The sequence below is a fragment of the Halichoerus grypus genome, chromosome 1 (genome assembly GCF_964656455.1).
Source record: "Halichoerus grypus chromosome 1, mHalGry1.hap1.1, whole genome shotgun sequence".
NCBI classification, from domain to species: domain Eukaryota; kingdom Metazoa; phylum Chordata; class Mammalia; order Carnivora; family Phocidae; genus Halichoerus; species Halichoerus grypus.
In genome coordinates this window covers 352545-369300 of record NC_135712.1, presented here as the reverse complement: position 1 = coordinate 369300, position 16756 = coordinate 352545, and the positions used below count along the sequence as shown (strand labels likewise).

The following is a 16756-nucleotide window of genomic DNA, read 5'->3' as shown; positions in this document are numbered from 1 at the left end:
CCAGTTTCTTATACTTCCCTTCCCCATCTTCTAAGGTGGCCCCATCGTCCTGCCCTGTCCCCTCACCACAGAGTGTTTGCGTTTTGAGTGCAACCTGTCAGATTCCCGCAGAACCTCTGGGACTGAGTGTCCTCTCCCAGACAGCTGGGTTCCCTTTCTCATTGCCTCCCTCCTGTTCTCCGTCACGGTTCCTGCCCACACTGTCCGCAAGCATGGGTGTGCGCTGCCCATGTCATCTTCTGAACATGCCGTCTCCGCTTTCTGGGTCAGACCCCTTGTCCCTCCTTTGTGGTCCTTATTTTAAGTAGTGTGTTCTCTAGAAGCATTTGCAGAAAACGCACGTGTGAGGTGGGTTTTCTAAGAACTTCCGCATCTTCCTGGTGTTTGTTGATGGTTTGGGCTTGGTGCAGTTCACAGGTGCGAAGTCACATCCCTTCAGACTCCAGAGCGTCTGACCACTGTCCCAGAGCCTGGTGTCACAGAGCGCCGTGGCCGCCACGTGACGCCACGCGCCTGGGCACGTCCTTCATCCTGAATAGGTCTTCACTGTTCCTTGGGGTACTGCCCCCTGGCTCTCATCTTGCTGTACTTCCTGTTAATCACTGGACTGATGTTCTTATTTTCTCACTTTGTTTCCATTTCTTTGTACTTTTGTTCTTATTTGTTAAAGAACCTTTTAAGAAATTAGTTCTTAAGCTTGGAAGTGAATGTTTTCATTTCTGCTGTGTCTTAACTTCTAAGAGCTCTTCTTTCTTATTCTCTGTTCCTTTCTCTTGAAACTTCCTTGTTCCACGAATGAGACTTATTTCTCTGAAAATATTCTGGTTTTTCTGAAGTTTTCTTATGTTTGCTGCCTTTATTGTATCTCCCCCAGCGGTCTCTGAGTCCCTGTTTCATGCTGTCTTTTGCGCATTCTTTGGCATGTTTAAGAGCCCAGACTCCTCAGCAGGGTGGTCTCGGCAACTTGCTGGAAGGTCTGTGCTGGGAGGGGCCGTGCCAGGTCTCTGAGCCCCCGTTCCCACGCGTGCTCGGGGCCGGTCAGTGGAACAGCCCCAAAGGCTGATCCTGCTTTTCCCTGGATGCCTCCCTCTGTTTTCCAAGCCTCTGGGCATTGGCTGTGGGCTGCACGGGACGCACCACGTACTTCAGAGAGGTTTGGAATTCCTTTTTGAGGTGCCCCCGTGAGGGGTTTCTGGTGTCTCAAACCCTAGACTTTTGAGGGCTCTCCAGTCCAGCCTGGCTGGTCTCAGAGCTTGTCTCCACCCACCCCCCCATCAGGTGTGTTCACCTTTTCCCGGCCAGATGCCTACTGCTCGACCTGCTGCCTGCACACAGTCCTGCGGATGGCACCGTGCATCTCCTGTCCCCCTCCTCCTCTCTGCACGCGGTGGGAGCCCTGCCCTGTCCCCATCCCTTCCTTGGGTGTGGAAATACAGGCCCCGCCCACATCAGTCTGCCCAGGCGCTTCCTGTGTGAGCCCTGCGGGCTTGGGTCCTGTCTTTGGGGGATGAGGAAACCCACCTCTGCATCTGTTTACAAATAAGCTGAGATCCCGTTAAGGTTTATGTTGGAATCATGGGTATTCACATACCAAAGATGCAAAATATGCTTTTTCTTAATGTGTGTAGTTATGTCATCTTACGGTTTTGTAAAACTATTTTTGCCTTCTTCGGTGGTTTGTCGATGCCTTCAGGGAGGGGAGCCCTGGCTGTAGCTCTCCTGGGTGTTTTGGGGCCTCACGCGGCACCAGGAAGCCGGGGTCTGACCACACCCCTGGCTCTCGCTGAGTGCCCCTCCCCCCTGGACCCTCCCCCAGGAATGCCGCCAGAGGATTGTGGTTTAGACCCTGACTTTGTGCTGTGTTTTTAGGTGATGGCTTGGGGTTTGGAAAGATACTAAACCAAGGTTCGGGAAGACTCGAAACCCCCACTGCTAGTCCTCCAGTGCCGCCTCCCACCTCTGGAAGGTTCCGACGGCCGCTGGAAGCTATGAAGGAGAAGGAAGTGCATCCGAAACAAGTGAAGGTGAGGGTGTGCAGTGGCCATGTGCCTCCGTCTGCAGCTGCTGTGGCTGCTGGGAGGGCGCGTGGCATTGGGTTGCGTGCGTCATCCCGCACAGACCGCTGTGTCGGTTCTAGCTGGGCTCGGACTCACGTCTCGTGTGAGTATTTCCGGAGGGAGATAGCTGCTGTCCTGGGGTGCGTGGGGACGGGTGTCCCAGGTGAGAGCCTGGCGCGGCGGGCTGGTGGGGCTGCGGGAGCCTCGGGCACTGGGGTCCCCGGAGGAGGACCAGCTCTTCCCGCACCTGCTGCCGCGCAGCGCACAGTGGGCCTGCAGGTGCAGGTGCTGTAATTGGGGTCAGTCTTCCTGACTTGAGTTCAGGTATCAGAACGCACGACCCTCTGTTTGGTCCTGGAGATTGACCTTTGGCCTTTCCTAAGACGACTGTGGCATGTGCTCACCACTGGGCCCTCCGCCAGGCGCCTGCAGGGGACCGAGCCGCAGAGCAGACAGGGTGGCCCGCTGGGTGAGCCGCCCGCCGCCCCTGTGCTGGCCCTGCAGGCGCCTCCCCAAGGACCCTCTCGTGCTGCCCACCTGGCCACAGAGCTGAGTCCTCGCCGGAGGAGGGCAGCCACGGTCAGCATGCGGCAGCTCAACTAGGAGCAGACTTTTAAAACAGCTCTGTTCTGGTTTTAATTGACGCGGGACAGTGAGTTTAAGGTGCAGTGACCCCCCAGTGAGGTTACTTAGCACCTCCGTCACCCGGGGCAGATGGCCTGTGCACTTTCCACAAGTTCTCTGTTCTCTCGCCGGTTTAGCAAATCCTTTCGACGTCAAACCACTGACACAGACTTGGCTGAGTAAGTAAATGATGTGTCACTGTCGTGAAACTGAAAGCATTTCCAAAGAAAACTTTTTTTTTTTTTTTGAGTATCGTTGACACCAACGTTCTACCAGTTTCAGGTGCACAGACAACTTGGTGACTTGACAAGTTTATATGTCACGCTGTGCCCCCCATAGGTGCGGTCCGGTTACATTGCGGTTACGGTACCATCGAGAGAAAACGATTCTTTCTACAAGATTTATTTATTTATTTATTTGAGAGAGAGTGTGCGCATGAGCAGGGTGGGGGAGGGGCAGAGGGAGCAGGGAGCCCGACACGGGGCTCGATCCCAGGACCCCGGGATCATGACCTGAGCCGAAGGCAGACGCTTAACCGACTGAGCCACCCAGGAGCCCCCAAATGAAGTGTTTTTAAAATAAACATAATGTGTAGTTGGGCCTTTAGCACTTTTATGTCAGTATTCCACTTTTTTGGGTCACATCATTAGAATCCTAGCAAAACCTATTTCTAGTTAGCTAATTGTGCTCTGTCATAAGCCTCTTCATTGCTACTCTCCCACCTCCCAGAGGAATTTTACCAGACATTTACTTACTTATTTATTTATTTATTTTTAAAAGTCATAATGTGTTTATACATGTCAATTTTCCCATTGTAGGTGGTGAAAAAGACATTAAAATACATTAAAAATAAAATATTTATTAATCATGTATCTTTTAAATTTAAGTTCTAGTTAACATATAGTATATTATTAGTTTTAATTTCAGAGGTAGAGTTTAGTGATTCATCAGTTGCATACAACACCGAGGGCTCATTACATCACATGCCCTCCTTCATGCCCGTCACCCACTTACCCCATCCCCCCACCGCCCCTCCAGCAACCCTCAGTTTGTCTCCTATGATTAAGAGTCTCTTATGGTTTGTCTCCCTCTCTGATTTCATCTTGTTTTATTTTTCCCTTCCTTCCCCTATGATCCTCTGTTTTGTTTCTTTTTTTTTTTTTTAAAGATTTTATTTATTCATTTGGCAGAGAAAGAGACAGCGAGAGAGGGAACACAAGCAGGGGGAGTGGGAAAGGGAGAAGCAGGCTTCCTGCCGAGCCGGGAGCCCGATGTGGGACTCGATCCCGGGACTCCAGGATCATGACCTGAGCCGAAGGCAGTCGCTTAACCAACTGAGCCACCCAGGCGCCCCTGTTTTGTTTCTTATATTCTGCATATCAGTGAGATCATATGATAATTGTTTTTCTCTGACTGACTTATTTCACTTAGCATAATACTCTCCATTTCCATCAATGTTATTGCAAATGACAAGATTTCATCCTTTCTGATAGCTGAGTAATATCCCCTTGTATATATGAACCACATCTTCTTTATCCATTCATCTGTCGGTGGACATCTAGGCTCTTTCCGTAGTTTGGCTATTGTGGACATTGCTGCTATAAACATCGGGGTGCACGTAGCCTTTCGGGTCCCTACTTTTGTATCTTTGGGGTAAATACCCCGTAGTGCAATTGCTGGGTCATAGGGTAGCTCTATTTTCAACTTTTTGAGGAACCTCCATACTGTTTTCCAGAGTGGCTGCACCAGCTTGCATTCCCACCAACAGTGTAGGAGGGTTCCCCTTTCTCCACATCCCCGCCAACATCTGTCGTTTCCTGACTTGTTAATTTTAGCCATTCTGACCGGTGTGAGGTGGGATCTCATTGAGGTTTTGATTTGGATTTCCCTGATGCCGAGCGATGTTGAGCACTTTTTCATGTGTCTGTTGACCATCTGGATGTCTTTTTCAGAAAAGCGTCTGTTCATGCCTTCTGTCCATTTTAACTGGGTTGTTTGTTTTTTGGGTGTTGAACTTTTTTAAGATTTATCTGAGAGTGTGCGCGCATGCTAGTGGGGGGAGGGGCAGAGGGAGAGAGAATCTCAAACAAACTCCCTGCTGAGCCGGGAGCCTGACACAGGACTCGATCCTGGGACCCTGAGATCATGAACTGGGCCGAAATCAGGAGTTGGACACTGAACTGACCGAGCTAACTCCTTCATTGCTGCTTTTATACTTCCCGTTTGAGGCATCTATTAGTCTTTTTTCCCCAGAGATTGAAACATAACATGCCCCTTGAATGAATCTTCGTGTGGAGTGAGGCCCGTGATAGTTACTTTGGACCCTGTATCGGTCCTGCCCCGGGGGTAGTTCTGGGGAAGCCACTTTCTTCCTCTGTCTGTGTCCTCGGGCAGGAGACAGGTGGCCAGTGTATGTGTCCCAGTGTCCCGGTGCCGTGAAGGGCCCGTTCCAGTGCTCACAGACCCTGCACGCAGGGACTTGTCAGGGCGACCGTCCCTCTGCTCCCCATGTCTGGGCCCCACCGTAGACACTGGAGTGTGCAGGCCCCTCACCCCCAAGGACGCACAGGCCTCCTGTGCGGCTCCCTGCAGCCTTCTCGGAGCGTGGCAGGTGCAGTCCCAGGAGGGCCGGGGAATCACAAGGCATCTTGATGACCTGGCCTCAGAAGTTGGCCCGAGGCCCTGCCGTGCTCCCCGCCAGGCTTAAGGAAGGGGGTGGGGATGGTGCCCACCATGCAGGCACCGGTGGGATGGCCGTCCTTGGGGTAGCCTACCCAGAAATTCTCTTCCAACTGGTTTTCTGGCAGCCTCTGAAGGTAGTGGGGGCGGGACGGTTCAGAATGTTACAGAACCGCAGAGCTCGGTCTTTGGTTCAAAGGTCATGGGAGTGCTGTGCAGGCCGCCCTGGTGAGCATTCATGGGTGACGGGCAGGGGCCTGGGTGCATGAGTAGCTTCAAGCTGGTTCTCCCTCTCTCTGAAATGCTTGTCCCCTCGCAGGCTCTGCTGCAGATGGTGTGTGACGAGAGCCACCACATACTGGCCTTGTCCGAGTGCCGCGGGCCGCCCAGCGCCCTGAGCAAGGGCGAGCCGAGCGCCCCCCTTGAGCACTTCCCGAGGGAGGGCCCCAGCCTTTTGGAGGCGGTGCCGGCCCTGCGGAGACATCTGAACCTAGCACCCCAAAAGGGAGAGAAGGTATGGGGCGTTCCACCTGAAGGAGAATAAGGTGTGGGTGAGGAGCAGGTGGAGGGGGTTGCTTAGCCACATAAGTGGGATAAAGGGAAAAAGGGGTGGGTCAGCGGTGGGCACGAGGGCCGTGTTCCTGGCCAGCCACCCTCTCAGTCATGTGCGCTGGGACCAGCCATGTGCCAGCACGTTCCCGGCCCCATTAGGGCGGGAGAGGCTGTGGGAGGAGGACACGTGGTGGAGCTCTGCTCGAGGTGGGTGACGGGAGGCAGGCGTGGGGGCTGGGCCTGAGCCCACAGGGTCCCAGTGTCCACTCTGCAGCCAGGGAACCGGGGCAGCTCGGTGAGGGCCAGGTGCTGAACCACATCCAAGGGGAGCTACTGGCCACAGGGTGTGCGGGGAAGCAGTACCCCAGTGCCCGGCCCAGGCCTGCCAGGGGACAAGGTGGCCAGCCAGCAGCCGCCATGCTGGGCCTCGTGGTGTGGCGGCGCTCTGTCCTGCGGTGGCTTCTCCTCCCTCAGCAGGGCTGGCTTCTTGTGCCCTGGACGGTCATGGGTTCTCTTGTGTCTGCTCTTCTGTTGGGTGGTTTCTGGTTCAGCCTACAGGACGCATTTGTAAGAATACTGAGCTCCTTGTCCCAATATTTTAGGACCCTCCCGGCATGTGTCCTGACTGGAGAGGAGCATTTCTCCAGGTTGTGCAGGAGGCATTTGGAAAAGAGCGGGAGATGCTGAGGGCCGAGCTGCAGCCCCAGCCCTGCGGCTCTGAGCCCGGGGGCCACAGCTCCCTGCTGGAGCGGCTAGAGAAGATGGTCCAGCAGCAGGTGAGCACGTGCCTTGATTGATTTCCCAGAGGCGCGCAGCAGCGAGGGTGACGGAACCAGTTCATGGCAATTTGACCGTGGAACGTGGCAGTGACCGGGAAGAAGTCCTGCCTCCATCCAAACGTAACACTGTTTAATCATGATTCCATCAGGTGGAGACGTCTGTGCATTCGTTCTCCTTCTCAACCTCCCTGTGTTCTTTCCTTGCAAACAGAGCAGCGCTAAGTGGCCTGACCCAGGCTGAGCGCTGAGCCCAGGGTTGGAGGGTCAGAGCGCCAGAGGGGTCAGCACTGTTTCCACCAGGCCTCTCGTAGGAGAGGGCACTGGAGTCTGGACGCAGGGCCCACAGCAGGCTACTCTGGCATAGACCTGGGGGAGAGGTGTGTGAGGTCCGTGTTCCAGACCACGTGTTTGTCACGGGTATCCTCCTGCGAGTCTGTTCTTACTGTGTCAGGGCGAGGCTCCGTCGCCGAGCTCGTGCCCGCGAAGCTGGAGGCACGAGTTTGCATTTGGTGGGCTGCTTGCACCTGGGGTTGTCAGCACTCTTGCCAGGCCTGGCCTCCCCACCCCTGGGACGCGCTCCGGGCTCCCGTGTTTCCCCACTCGGGGATGCTCCTCCACCGCAAGGCCTGCTAGTGGCCGCGTCTGTGACCCTGCTCCCCCCTTCTCCCGCCGCACCTCTGGGGAGGTCTGCAGGAGGAGTCCTTGGAGCACCTTCGCCTGTCAGACAGGAGCAGCTTGCTGTCCGAGATCCAGGCTCTGCGCGCCCAGCTGCGCATGACCCACCTGCAGAGCCAGGAGAAGCTGCAGAAGCTGTGCGCGGCGCTGACCAGCGCGGAGGCCCGTGGGAGCCAGCAGGAGCACCAGCTGCGCAGGCAGGGTGAGTGCCGCCCTCACGCCGCGCCCCGCGGTGCTCCCCTGTGGGGGAGGGGTGCACAGGTGAGCCTCCCCCCCGCGGGCTGCCCAGCACTGGATGCCGTGGCCCCAGCAGCGTCCCAGCCTGTCCGGGTCCCTGGGCACAGGGGCCATCAGCCCTGGCAGTTCTCGGTTCACAGAGCTGCCGGTGAGGTGACCGGGGCGGGGGCGAGGGGGGCGGAGGCCTTGCCCAGGGTCCCGGCGGGCAGTGGAGGGCCTGCGTCGGTGTGAGCGCCGGACGCCGGCGGGACTGTGCCTGGGAATCTCTGGGGCTTGTGCTGGGTTTAAACAGCCTGTCACATGTTTCTACATTGAATGTAGGCTCTTCTGGATTTTTTTTTAATAGATGCTCATGTTGTCTTTGAATAAAAAGCATTTTATTTTTTTCCCCGCCTGCCTCCTCTTGTTACCAGTCGCTCTGGTTAGGCCAGAGCGTTTTGGTGAGTGGAGGGCCGCGGCAGGCCTCTGTGGTAGGGCCAGCGCTCCATCTCACACTCTCACACATGGTGCCGGTTGGGGTCTTCGAACCCGCGCCCCGTTGGCTCGCAGAGCCCCTTCTTTTCCTAGTTTTGGGTGTTAAATGGCGGGCCAGACCCGTCCAGCGGCGCAGCCTTGCATTCGGGTCGTGTTGCGTTACCTTGTGAGCATTTCTGGGCTGGGCTTGCTGATACTTCGCATGTGCATGCGTGAGGGGTGCTGGTCTGTGGTTTTGTCTTTGGTTTTGGTGTGGGAGTAGTGCCAGCCTTGTGGCGGATTGGCAGGTGTCTCTTCCCTTCTGCGTTCTGGAGTTTGTAGAGAACCGGGGTTATTTCCTCCCTAGGTTTTGGGAGAATTCTGCAGTGAAGCTCTTGGGGTCGGGGCTGTCTCTGTTGGGACCGTGCAGTGTAGGAGTCGCGGGGGAAGCCGTGATTCAGGATGACTGCGGGGACGGTCCATCTCCACCCAGCCTGCCGTTCTGCGTCTAGGCAGACCCCAGGCCTGAGCAGCCGGCCCTGGGGAGCCATGTCGTGCCCTCCAGCCTGTGCGGCCACTCTGCCCATGCATCTCTGGGTGCCCCGAGGCCTGGAGGGTGTTGGCGGGGGGGGGGGGGGGGGGAGCAGCCAGCGTCCCGGCTGTAGGCCCGGAAATGTCATTTTCCCCAAGAGTGAATGCTTCCTCGTCCCCACACTGGTTGGTTTTTAATTTGTGCCGTGCCGGGTACAGCTCAGCTGGGTTCACGGGAAGTGCTGTCTTGTGTTCTCTAACATACCCCCAGTGGAGTTACTGGCATATAAGGTCGAGCGGGAGAAATGGATGGCAAGCGAAGTTCAGAAAACCCTGCACGAAGAGCAGGAGAAAGCCAGCAGCGTTCGGAAGCTCCTGCTGGTGGAGCAGACCGTCGTCAGAGACTTGAGGTCCGAGCTCCACGAGCGTGAGCAGGACAACGAGAGGCTGCTGGCCTCCCTCAGTGAGGCGCAGAAGGAGGCCCTCCAGCTGAGGTAGGGCCCTCACCCACCTGGCCGCGGACTGTCGAGTAACGCGCGGAAGTCACGCACTTGTCCCCACATCTCTCGGTGTGGACGTGGAAGAGTGGCCCTCGCGGGCTGCGGTCTGTGCGCACTGTGGGCGAGCGCCCGTGACCCGCGTGGGCCCGTCTCCCCACACAGGTCCGTGCTGGACAGTAAGGAGAGCGAGCTGAAGGCGGCCCTGCAGGAGCTGGAGTGCGAGCGCGGGAAGGAGCGCGCCCTGCAGAGCCGGCTGCAGGAGGAGCATCTGCGGCACCTGCAGAAGGAGGGCCAGAGCTGCAAGACCCTGGAGGTGCCTGGGCCGCGGGGCCCTCCTCCCCTCCCCGCGGGCACGTGCCGGGAGAAGCGGGCCTGTGTCTGGTGCAGCCGCATCTCCGTTGTGCGAAGCTGTCGTTCACACACACGGCGCCCGTGGCTCCGCCAAGCAGGACGCTGTCTGAGTGTCCGGGGTGTCGTGCTTGTCGGGGAGGGAGAGTGAACCCAGGGCTGGGTGTGCGTTTACGGAGCACCGCTTCCAAAACGTGCTCCACCCGTGAAGGGGACGGTGAGGCGAGGACGGGACTGTTGGTAGCGCAGAACAGGGTGTGGTTGCTGGCCTGGGGATAGGAACGGGAGTCGGGGCGGGAAAGCTGTTTCCATACTGCTCTTGACGGACGTCTCCCCGACACAGGAGTTGAGAGTATCCTTGGAGAAGCAGTGTGCGCAGAGTAATCGCCTGTGTGTTGCGCTGAAACACGAGCAGACGGCGAAGGACAACCTCCAGAAGGAGCTGCAGATCGAGGCCTCGCGCTGTGAGGCGCTCCTGGCACAGGAGCGGGGCCAGCTGTCCGAGCTGCGGCGGAGCCTAGAGGCCGAGAAGGGCCGGTCGCTGGAGCTGGCCGCGGCTCTACGGCACGAGCGGCTGCTGACGGAGCAGCTGAGCCGCGCACGGGACCCGCCGGCGCACCACGCTGTGCTGAGGAGGCTGAAGGACGAGAAGTCCCGCACGGCGGAGCTGCAAGCCAGGCTGGAGCAGGTGGACGTGCAGAAGCGCCGTGCGGAGCTTGAGAGGGAGAAGGAGGTAAGGGCCGCACAGACCCCCGCCGTGGAGCCCCCCCAGGCACGGGAGCCGCGGCATGGTCTGCGGAGAGAGGGGGAGAGTTCCGCGAGGCTGGCCGCACGGGAAGGACGCGAGGACTCGAGCAGGAGAGCGGAGACGGGGCCGGGCCGGGCCGACGTGGAGATGCGGCCGACGGGAGACAAGGAGAAGCTGGTGAGAGCGCGCCGGCCGCGTCACCACCCAGCAGCCCGCCGTGGGGCTGAGAGCACCCCGGGGCCGTGATCCCGTTCCGCTCCTTCGTCCCGCTGGTCTGTGTCTGTCCTCCGCCGCCCTCCGCTCACCACGGCTTCGTGGCAGGTTTCCGCGTCTCCGACCTCGGTGTTTCTCAGGGTTGTCTTGGATATCCGGGGTCCTTGGGATTCTGGGGGGTTGCGTTGACTCCGCAGATGGCTTTGGGGGGTTGTCACCCTGACGGTGTTACCTCTGTGGATCATGAAATCGGAAATCTGTGCACATATTTAGGTCTTCGATTTCTTTCAACAGCGTTTTGCTGCTTTCAGGTGATAAGTGTGGCACTAACTGTTAAATTATCCCCAGGTATTTTATGATGTTCTGATGCTGTTGTAAATGGAATTGGTTTCTTAATTTCATTTTCAGATCGTCCCCGGCTGGTGTACAGCGATACGGTTGGTTCTGCTATTGATCTTGCATCATACAACCTTAGACTTGTTTGTTCTTCCCAGTTTTTTAACGTATTTGTGGTTTTCCGTGTATGAGGTCATGTCACCGGCACGTAGACGTAGGCTTTCTTCTTCCGTCCCTGTCTGGGTGACTTTTACACGCCGTCCTGCCCGTCTCGGGAGTCTCTCTCTTCTGGTTCACTCAGCCTTTGTATGCTGTATTTTCGGTCATGAGACAGTTTGGATTTGCACTTTTGGTGTCTTGGAATCAATGTTTTTGCCCTTTATTCTGTTGGTGCCGAGTTTCCCATTGATCAGGTTCCGTCTGTGGATCTACCCTTGCGTTCTTGGCTGAATCCCACTTGACTTTGGTGATGATGTTTTTATATACTCCTGGATTCGGTTTGCTAGGGTTTTGCATAAGGGTTTTGCATCTGTATTCGTAAGGGATATTGGTCTGTGTTTTTCAAGTTGTGGTGTCTTTGATTTTGATATTTGGATGATTTTTGCCTCACAGGTTGGGAAGTGTTCCTCTTCTATTTTTTTGGATAAAATGTTACTTTCAGATACATTTTGTGTCAATCAGAAGCCTTTGTTTCTGGGAAAATTAAATCCTGTGTCTTCATATGGATTGACATTTGTGTTGCCTTCTTTAAAAATGTTTTTTAATTATTTTTTTAAAAAATATTTTTAAACACAATTTTTTAAAATTTGTGAAAATCCAAGTAAGTTTTTAAAAACACACGAGGAAAACCAGTAGCCTGGACTTTTCAGTGGTTAGCCTGCCATGAAATATTTGAGAAATGAGTATGTGTTTCTAAAAACAAAACTCTAGATTTCTAAGTGTTACAAAGATAAGTCGGCTCCCAAAATGCTATGAAATTACTTAGTTTTGGAAGTTCATGTCGGGTGTGTTCAGTGGGTTTGAACAGATTTGCTGAGATAGTCACATACTTGAGTTCACCAACTTCACTTGCACACGTCAGTGGTTTTCAGTACCTTCAGGGTCGTGTGCCCATTGCCACACCCACGTTATAACATGTTCCTCGCCCCACACGGAGCCCACACCGTTAGCGCTCAGCCCTGGCCACCGCGAGTCTCCCTTCTGTCTGTGGATTGGTCTGTCGTGGGCATTTCCTCTGAAGGGATCCGGCGGTGCGTGGCCTCTCCCATCTGGCTCCTTTCCTGCTGTTTTCAAGGCCCGTGTGTGTGTGTGTGTGTGTGTGTGTGTGTGTGTGTGTGTTTGCCTTTTCTCCCGGGGAAGAGTGTCTGTAGCCTTCATGTGCTTCTTAAGGACTTCCCCAAACCATCTCCAAAGTTTTCAGCCGAACCCTTTAACTTTGGTTTTTTTAAAAAAAACAAGTGGTAATGTGATTGCTTAAAAAATGCAAAGAAAATGTTTTCCAAGTTTTAATAGTCGTTCTTCATGATGCATCTTGGAATGGAGTTTTAAGTAATTGATGCAGCCCTTTTGGTGTTATGGTCACTGTAGACGGTTAATTTGTTTTGGATTATGGACTCTTTTTCTGAGCACAGTGGCCTCCCAGGATAGTTGTTTCAGGGTCAATTGCATCTTCTCTACACAAAATAAACCTGTAGGTCCCTCGGTATCTCGCTTTCCTAACCTGGAAAATAGCTAAGTAACAATCCCTGCGTCCTCACGAGGCTGGAGCGTTGATCGAGATGATGTGCTGTGTGGGGCCACGTGACGAGAGGCCCAGGCTGGGTTCCGGGTGTCCCAGGTTCTCCCGGACACGGCGCCTCTTCCTGCCCTTCCTGAGGCCTCCTCACCTGTGGAAGCTGCTCTAAGTGGCTGCCCAGAGAGGTTTCCGCCGGGTCATCCACTCGGTCTCCCTGGTGGGGGCGCAGGTCCCCGTGTTGGGCAGGGACCCGGTGGCCGTTCCTCCGATTTCTCCCAGGAGCCCAGCACATGCCCGGCACACGTGGTGAAGGGCGTTTTGCAAATGAGGCCATTTCCACCTGGTGCACGTGCACGTTCCTCTGTGCTTGTCCGTGTCCGCGTGTTGGTGTGCGTTGGCGTGTTGTGTGCACGCGTGCTGAGGCCGGAAGCCGGAACTTGGGCCTGTGAACACTCCTGTTTCAGTGTCCAGCCTCCCCCGCGCAGGCGGGTAAAAGCCTGATCGTGCTCAGAGACGGAAGATAGGCCTTCACCTCTGGCGCCGCGGAGCTTGGTTCTGCCTGGGTCTCTGCGCCCGGTGGAGGTGCCGCGGAGCTTGGTTCTGCCTGGGTCTCTGCGCCCGGTGGAGGCGCCGCGGAGCTTGGTTCTGCCTGGGTCTCTGCGCCCGGTGGAGGCGCCGCGGAGCTTGGTTCTGCCTGGGTCTCTGCGCCCGGTGGAGGCGCCGCGGAGCTTGGTTCTGCCTGGGTCTCTGCGCCGGTGGAGGCGCCGCGGAGCTTGGTTCTGCCTGGGTCTCTGCGCCCGGTGGAGGCGCCGCGGAGCTTGGTTCTGCCTGGGTCTCTGCGCCCGGTGGAGGCGCCGCGGAGCTTGGTTCTGCCTGGGTCTCTGCGCCCGGTGGAGGCGCCGCGGAGCTTGGTTCTGCCTGGGTCTCTGCGCCCGGTGGAGGCGCCGCGGAGCTTGGTTCTGCCTGGGTCTCTGCGCCCGGTGGAGGCGCCGCGGAGCTTGGTTCTGCCTGGGTCTCTGCGCCCGGTGGAGGCGCCGCGGAGCTTGGTTCTGCCTGGGTCTCTGCGCCCGGTGGAGGCGCCGCGGAGCTTGGTTCTGCCTGGGTCTCTGCGCCCGGTGGAGGCGCCGCGGAGCTTGGTTCTGCCTGGGTCTCTGCGCCCGGTGGAGGCGCCGCGGAGCTTGGTTCTGCCTGGGTCTCTGCGCCCGGTGGAGGCGCCGCGGAGCTTGGTTCTGCCTGGGTCTCTGCGCCCGGTGGAGGCGCCGCGGAGCTTGGTTCTGCCTGGGTCTCTGCGCCCGGTGGAGGCGCCGCGGAGCTTGGTTCTGCCTGGGTCTCTGCGCCCGGTGGAGGCGCCGTGGAGCTTGGTTCTGCCTGGGTCTCTGCGCCCGGTGGAGGTGCTGGTGTGCGGTGCGGCCCCCGCCCAGGACCCCGTGCCGGCCGGGGCCGCCCGTGGTGACGGCTGGGCTTCAGGCTTCTGCTTTGGGAACAGGCGTGTGAAGGACTTTCTGTTGTTTTGCCGTTGACAACAGCGGGAATTGGAGCTGCAGCATCAGCGAGATGAGCACAAGATCCGGCAGCTTCAGCGGACGGTCCAGGCCCTGGAGGTGAAGGCGGCCGCTCGCCAGTCCCCGGAGGCCGAGCGGCTGCAGGAGGAACGGCACAGCCTAGAGAAGGTCCGGCAGCAGCTGCTGTGGGCAGCCGGGCTCCTGACCAGCTTCGTCAGCCAGACGGTGGACAGGTGAGCCGCTCGGGCCTGGCTGCTCCCCCTGCCATCGGAGCCCGTGTGTGGGGCAACACATGGAGCCTTGGAGCGTGGCTTTGATTTCAGGCCCCCGTTGTAGTGCAGCACACGGTCTCTTCCCACGTGCTGGGTGAATTTCTGGGCAGCACTCTCCTGAAAGATGTTGACAGAATTGTATTTTTTTGCATTCTAAGTAGGAGAGAAAAGTCCAAGTTTCTTTTAGATCTGTTCTCCTCGTGCCCCTTCACAAATGCTCACCACCCAGAGTTCTGGGCCAGATGCCAGGCCCGTCCTGCCTGGGCCCGTCAAGGCTGGGTGGCGCAACACGTCCACACGGTGTCCGCCTTGCCCGCGGCCCCCAGGACCGCTGCTCACACAGCCAGGGTGCACCTCCATGGCTGAGGGACCGACAGGAGGGTTTCTGTGAACAGGAAAACTAATACTCGCCCTTTCCCCGTCTGCACGGCCCTCTGCGAGTACGGCTCTCCCGTCTGTAACTGGTTCAGTCTGTAGGGCAGCAGTGTCTCTGAGCGGACAGCGCTTCACACCCTACACAGACCCCGGTGGAGAGCAGCGCTCGGAGCCTCCGGAGTCTGTGGTCAGCGGCCCACGTCTCTGGGCCTCGCAGACTGTCGGCGTGAGGGCCGCGTCACATCCTGGCCCCCGCTGTTGGTGGAGCGGCTCCGAGCCCCCGCCTCTCGCGGGCAGAGCATGGCTGGAGGAAGCAGTCATAAGCACGTCCTCCTGGGGGCTGCGTTGGACCCCATTTGTCGTTTCTCCCACAGAGTTCCCGGTGGCCGTGGGTAACTGTCCGTTGGGATCTGCACGAGCTTTTCAGTGTCTGTTTATGTTCACAGGACAATTAGTGATTGGACATCATCGAATGAGAAAGCAGTGAGCTCCTTACTGCGCACGTTAGAGGAGCTCAAGTCTGACCTGAGCGCGCCCAGCTCCTCCCAGGTGAGGGGTGGGGCCCCCCGCGTGGTTCCTTGTTTACCCCTCCCTGCCACCTCCCCTGTCTGACAGCCCGCCCTGGGCGTGACCTTGCCGAGCGCCCGGTGCGCCCTCCAGCGGGCACTGGGCCGTGGTGCTCAGGGCAGGTGCCCCGGTTGGGGGGGGGGGCGCGTGCTGCCGACCCAGCCTTCTCTGTGTGCACCTGGTTGAGAGCCTGAGCCAGAAGTGAGCTCCCGCGGGCCTTCTGGCAAATTCTGAGCTCCCTGTCGGCCGCGCCCGAAGGTGTTTAGAAGTCCTGGTTGCTGACACAGGTCCTGGTAGCTGTTCCTGGGCAGTTGTGCAGTCACGCCGTTTGGTGTGAGAGCAGCATGCGTGTACACGGCAGGAGAGGGCACCGCATGCCGCAGGAGCGTGACGGTCCGGGCGGGGCGTGCCTCCGCCGTGTCCCAGGCCAGCTGTGGGCTGAGCTCCGACTGTGGAGATGATGGACTGTTCTAAGGGCCTTGTGTGCCGGGCCCTCGGGGACGAGCACACGGTGCCCCTGCTCCCTGCGCGTGCTGCTCACAGAGCTGTGAGCCGTCGGAGCGGGTGTGTGCTGTAACGGGGGGCTTCGTTCGTGCCGCCAGTGCTGGGCCGGGTCTCGCTCGCGGGGGCGGGATGGAAACGGCAGTTGATGACTCCCATTTACAGCTCTTCCCAGCCCCACGGGCTCCCACTGAACTCCAGATGTGTGTAAAATTTATAATTCTTGAAAGCAACCAACAGTAAAAAACACAAATAACAGGTGTATTTTTTTTTAACAGAGATTTTATTTATTTGATTTATTTGTCAGAGAGAGAGAGCAGGGGAAGCAGCAGACTCCCCCCTGAGCAGGGAGCCCGACGCGGGGCTCGATCCCAGGACCCCGGGATCACGACCTGAGCCGCAGGCAGACGCGTCACCGACCGAGCCACCCGGGCCCCGCACGTGTATACGTTTTAACAAACAATCTGTGTACATTTATTTCTGTTTTCTCCTGGTCAAGACAAAGATGGCGGCAGAGCTGCAGACCCAGCTGGTGGACGTCCTCCTGAAGGACAACGACTCCCTGACGAGAGCCCTGCGCACGGTGACGCAGGAGAAGGCGGACCTGCGCCGGGCGGTGTCGCAGCTGGAGGCGTCCCTGAAGCAGCAGCTGCTGAAGCGCGGTGTGTGGACTGTACGTAGGCGCTTCTGTGCGGCGCGGGCGCGGGCGCGGGCGGGGCTCCCGCTGGGCTGTGGGCTGAGCTCCCGGGGCGCCTCAGCGGCTTAGCCCTCCAGCCACGTGTCTGCGCGGGTCCCACACGCCGGCACACGCGTGACACACGTGACCGTGCCGTGAGGTCACGTTCCGTGCCTGCTTGGGACGGGAAATCTCTTTGCTCGGTTCGGACCTGATTAAAATGACGTAGTTTTCCTGACTGCGTAGTTTGATAGGCTTTTTTTCTGGAATGCCCAGTTTCGTTTCTTTTATATAAAATTGAGATTGTTGCGTTTGTGATTTGCTTTACCTTTTTTACAATGAAAAATTTTCTAAATTATTTTTTAATTTACGTGCAGTAAAATCTGCCCCTTGTTG

At 57.5% G+C, this 16756-nt stretch overlaps 1 protein-coding gene across 6 annotated transcripts in view; it reads left to right on the top strand.

Moving 5' to 3' along the window:
• The window catches only part of PCNT (pericentrin), a 124761-nt gene that overhangs the window by 94550 nt on the left and 13455 nt on the right, over positions 1–16756 (top strand). For 4 of the 6 annotated variants that reach the window (XM_078072449.1, XM_078072794.1, XM_078072074.1 and 1 more), the window contains 10 exons: positions 1870–2024; positions 5680–5874; positions 6515–6688; positions 7385–7568; positions 8859–9081; positions 9250–9400; positions 9779–10360; positions 13994–14202; positions 15063–15165; positions 16184–16357. In XM_078072449.1, the coding sequence (XP_077928575.1) occupies positions 1870–2024; positions 5680–5874; positions 6515–6688; positions 7385–7568; positions 8859–9081; positions 9250–9400; positions 9779–10360; positions 13994–14202; positions 15063–15165; positions 16184–16357 (2150 nt within the window). The remainder of the gene's footprint in view (positions 1–1869; positions 2025–5679; positions 5875–6514; positions 6689–7384; positions 7569–8858; positions 9082–9249; positions 9401–9778; positions 10361–13993; positions 14203–15062; positions 15166–16183; positions 16358–16756) is intronic. The other 2 variants (XR_013448334.1, XM_078073260.1) reach the window with 2 other exon arrangements.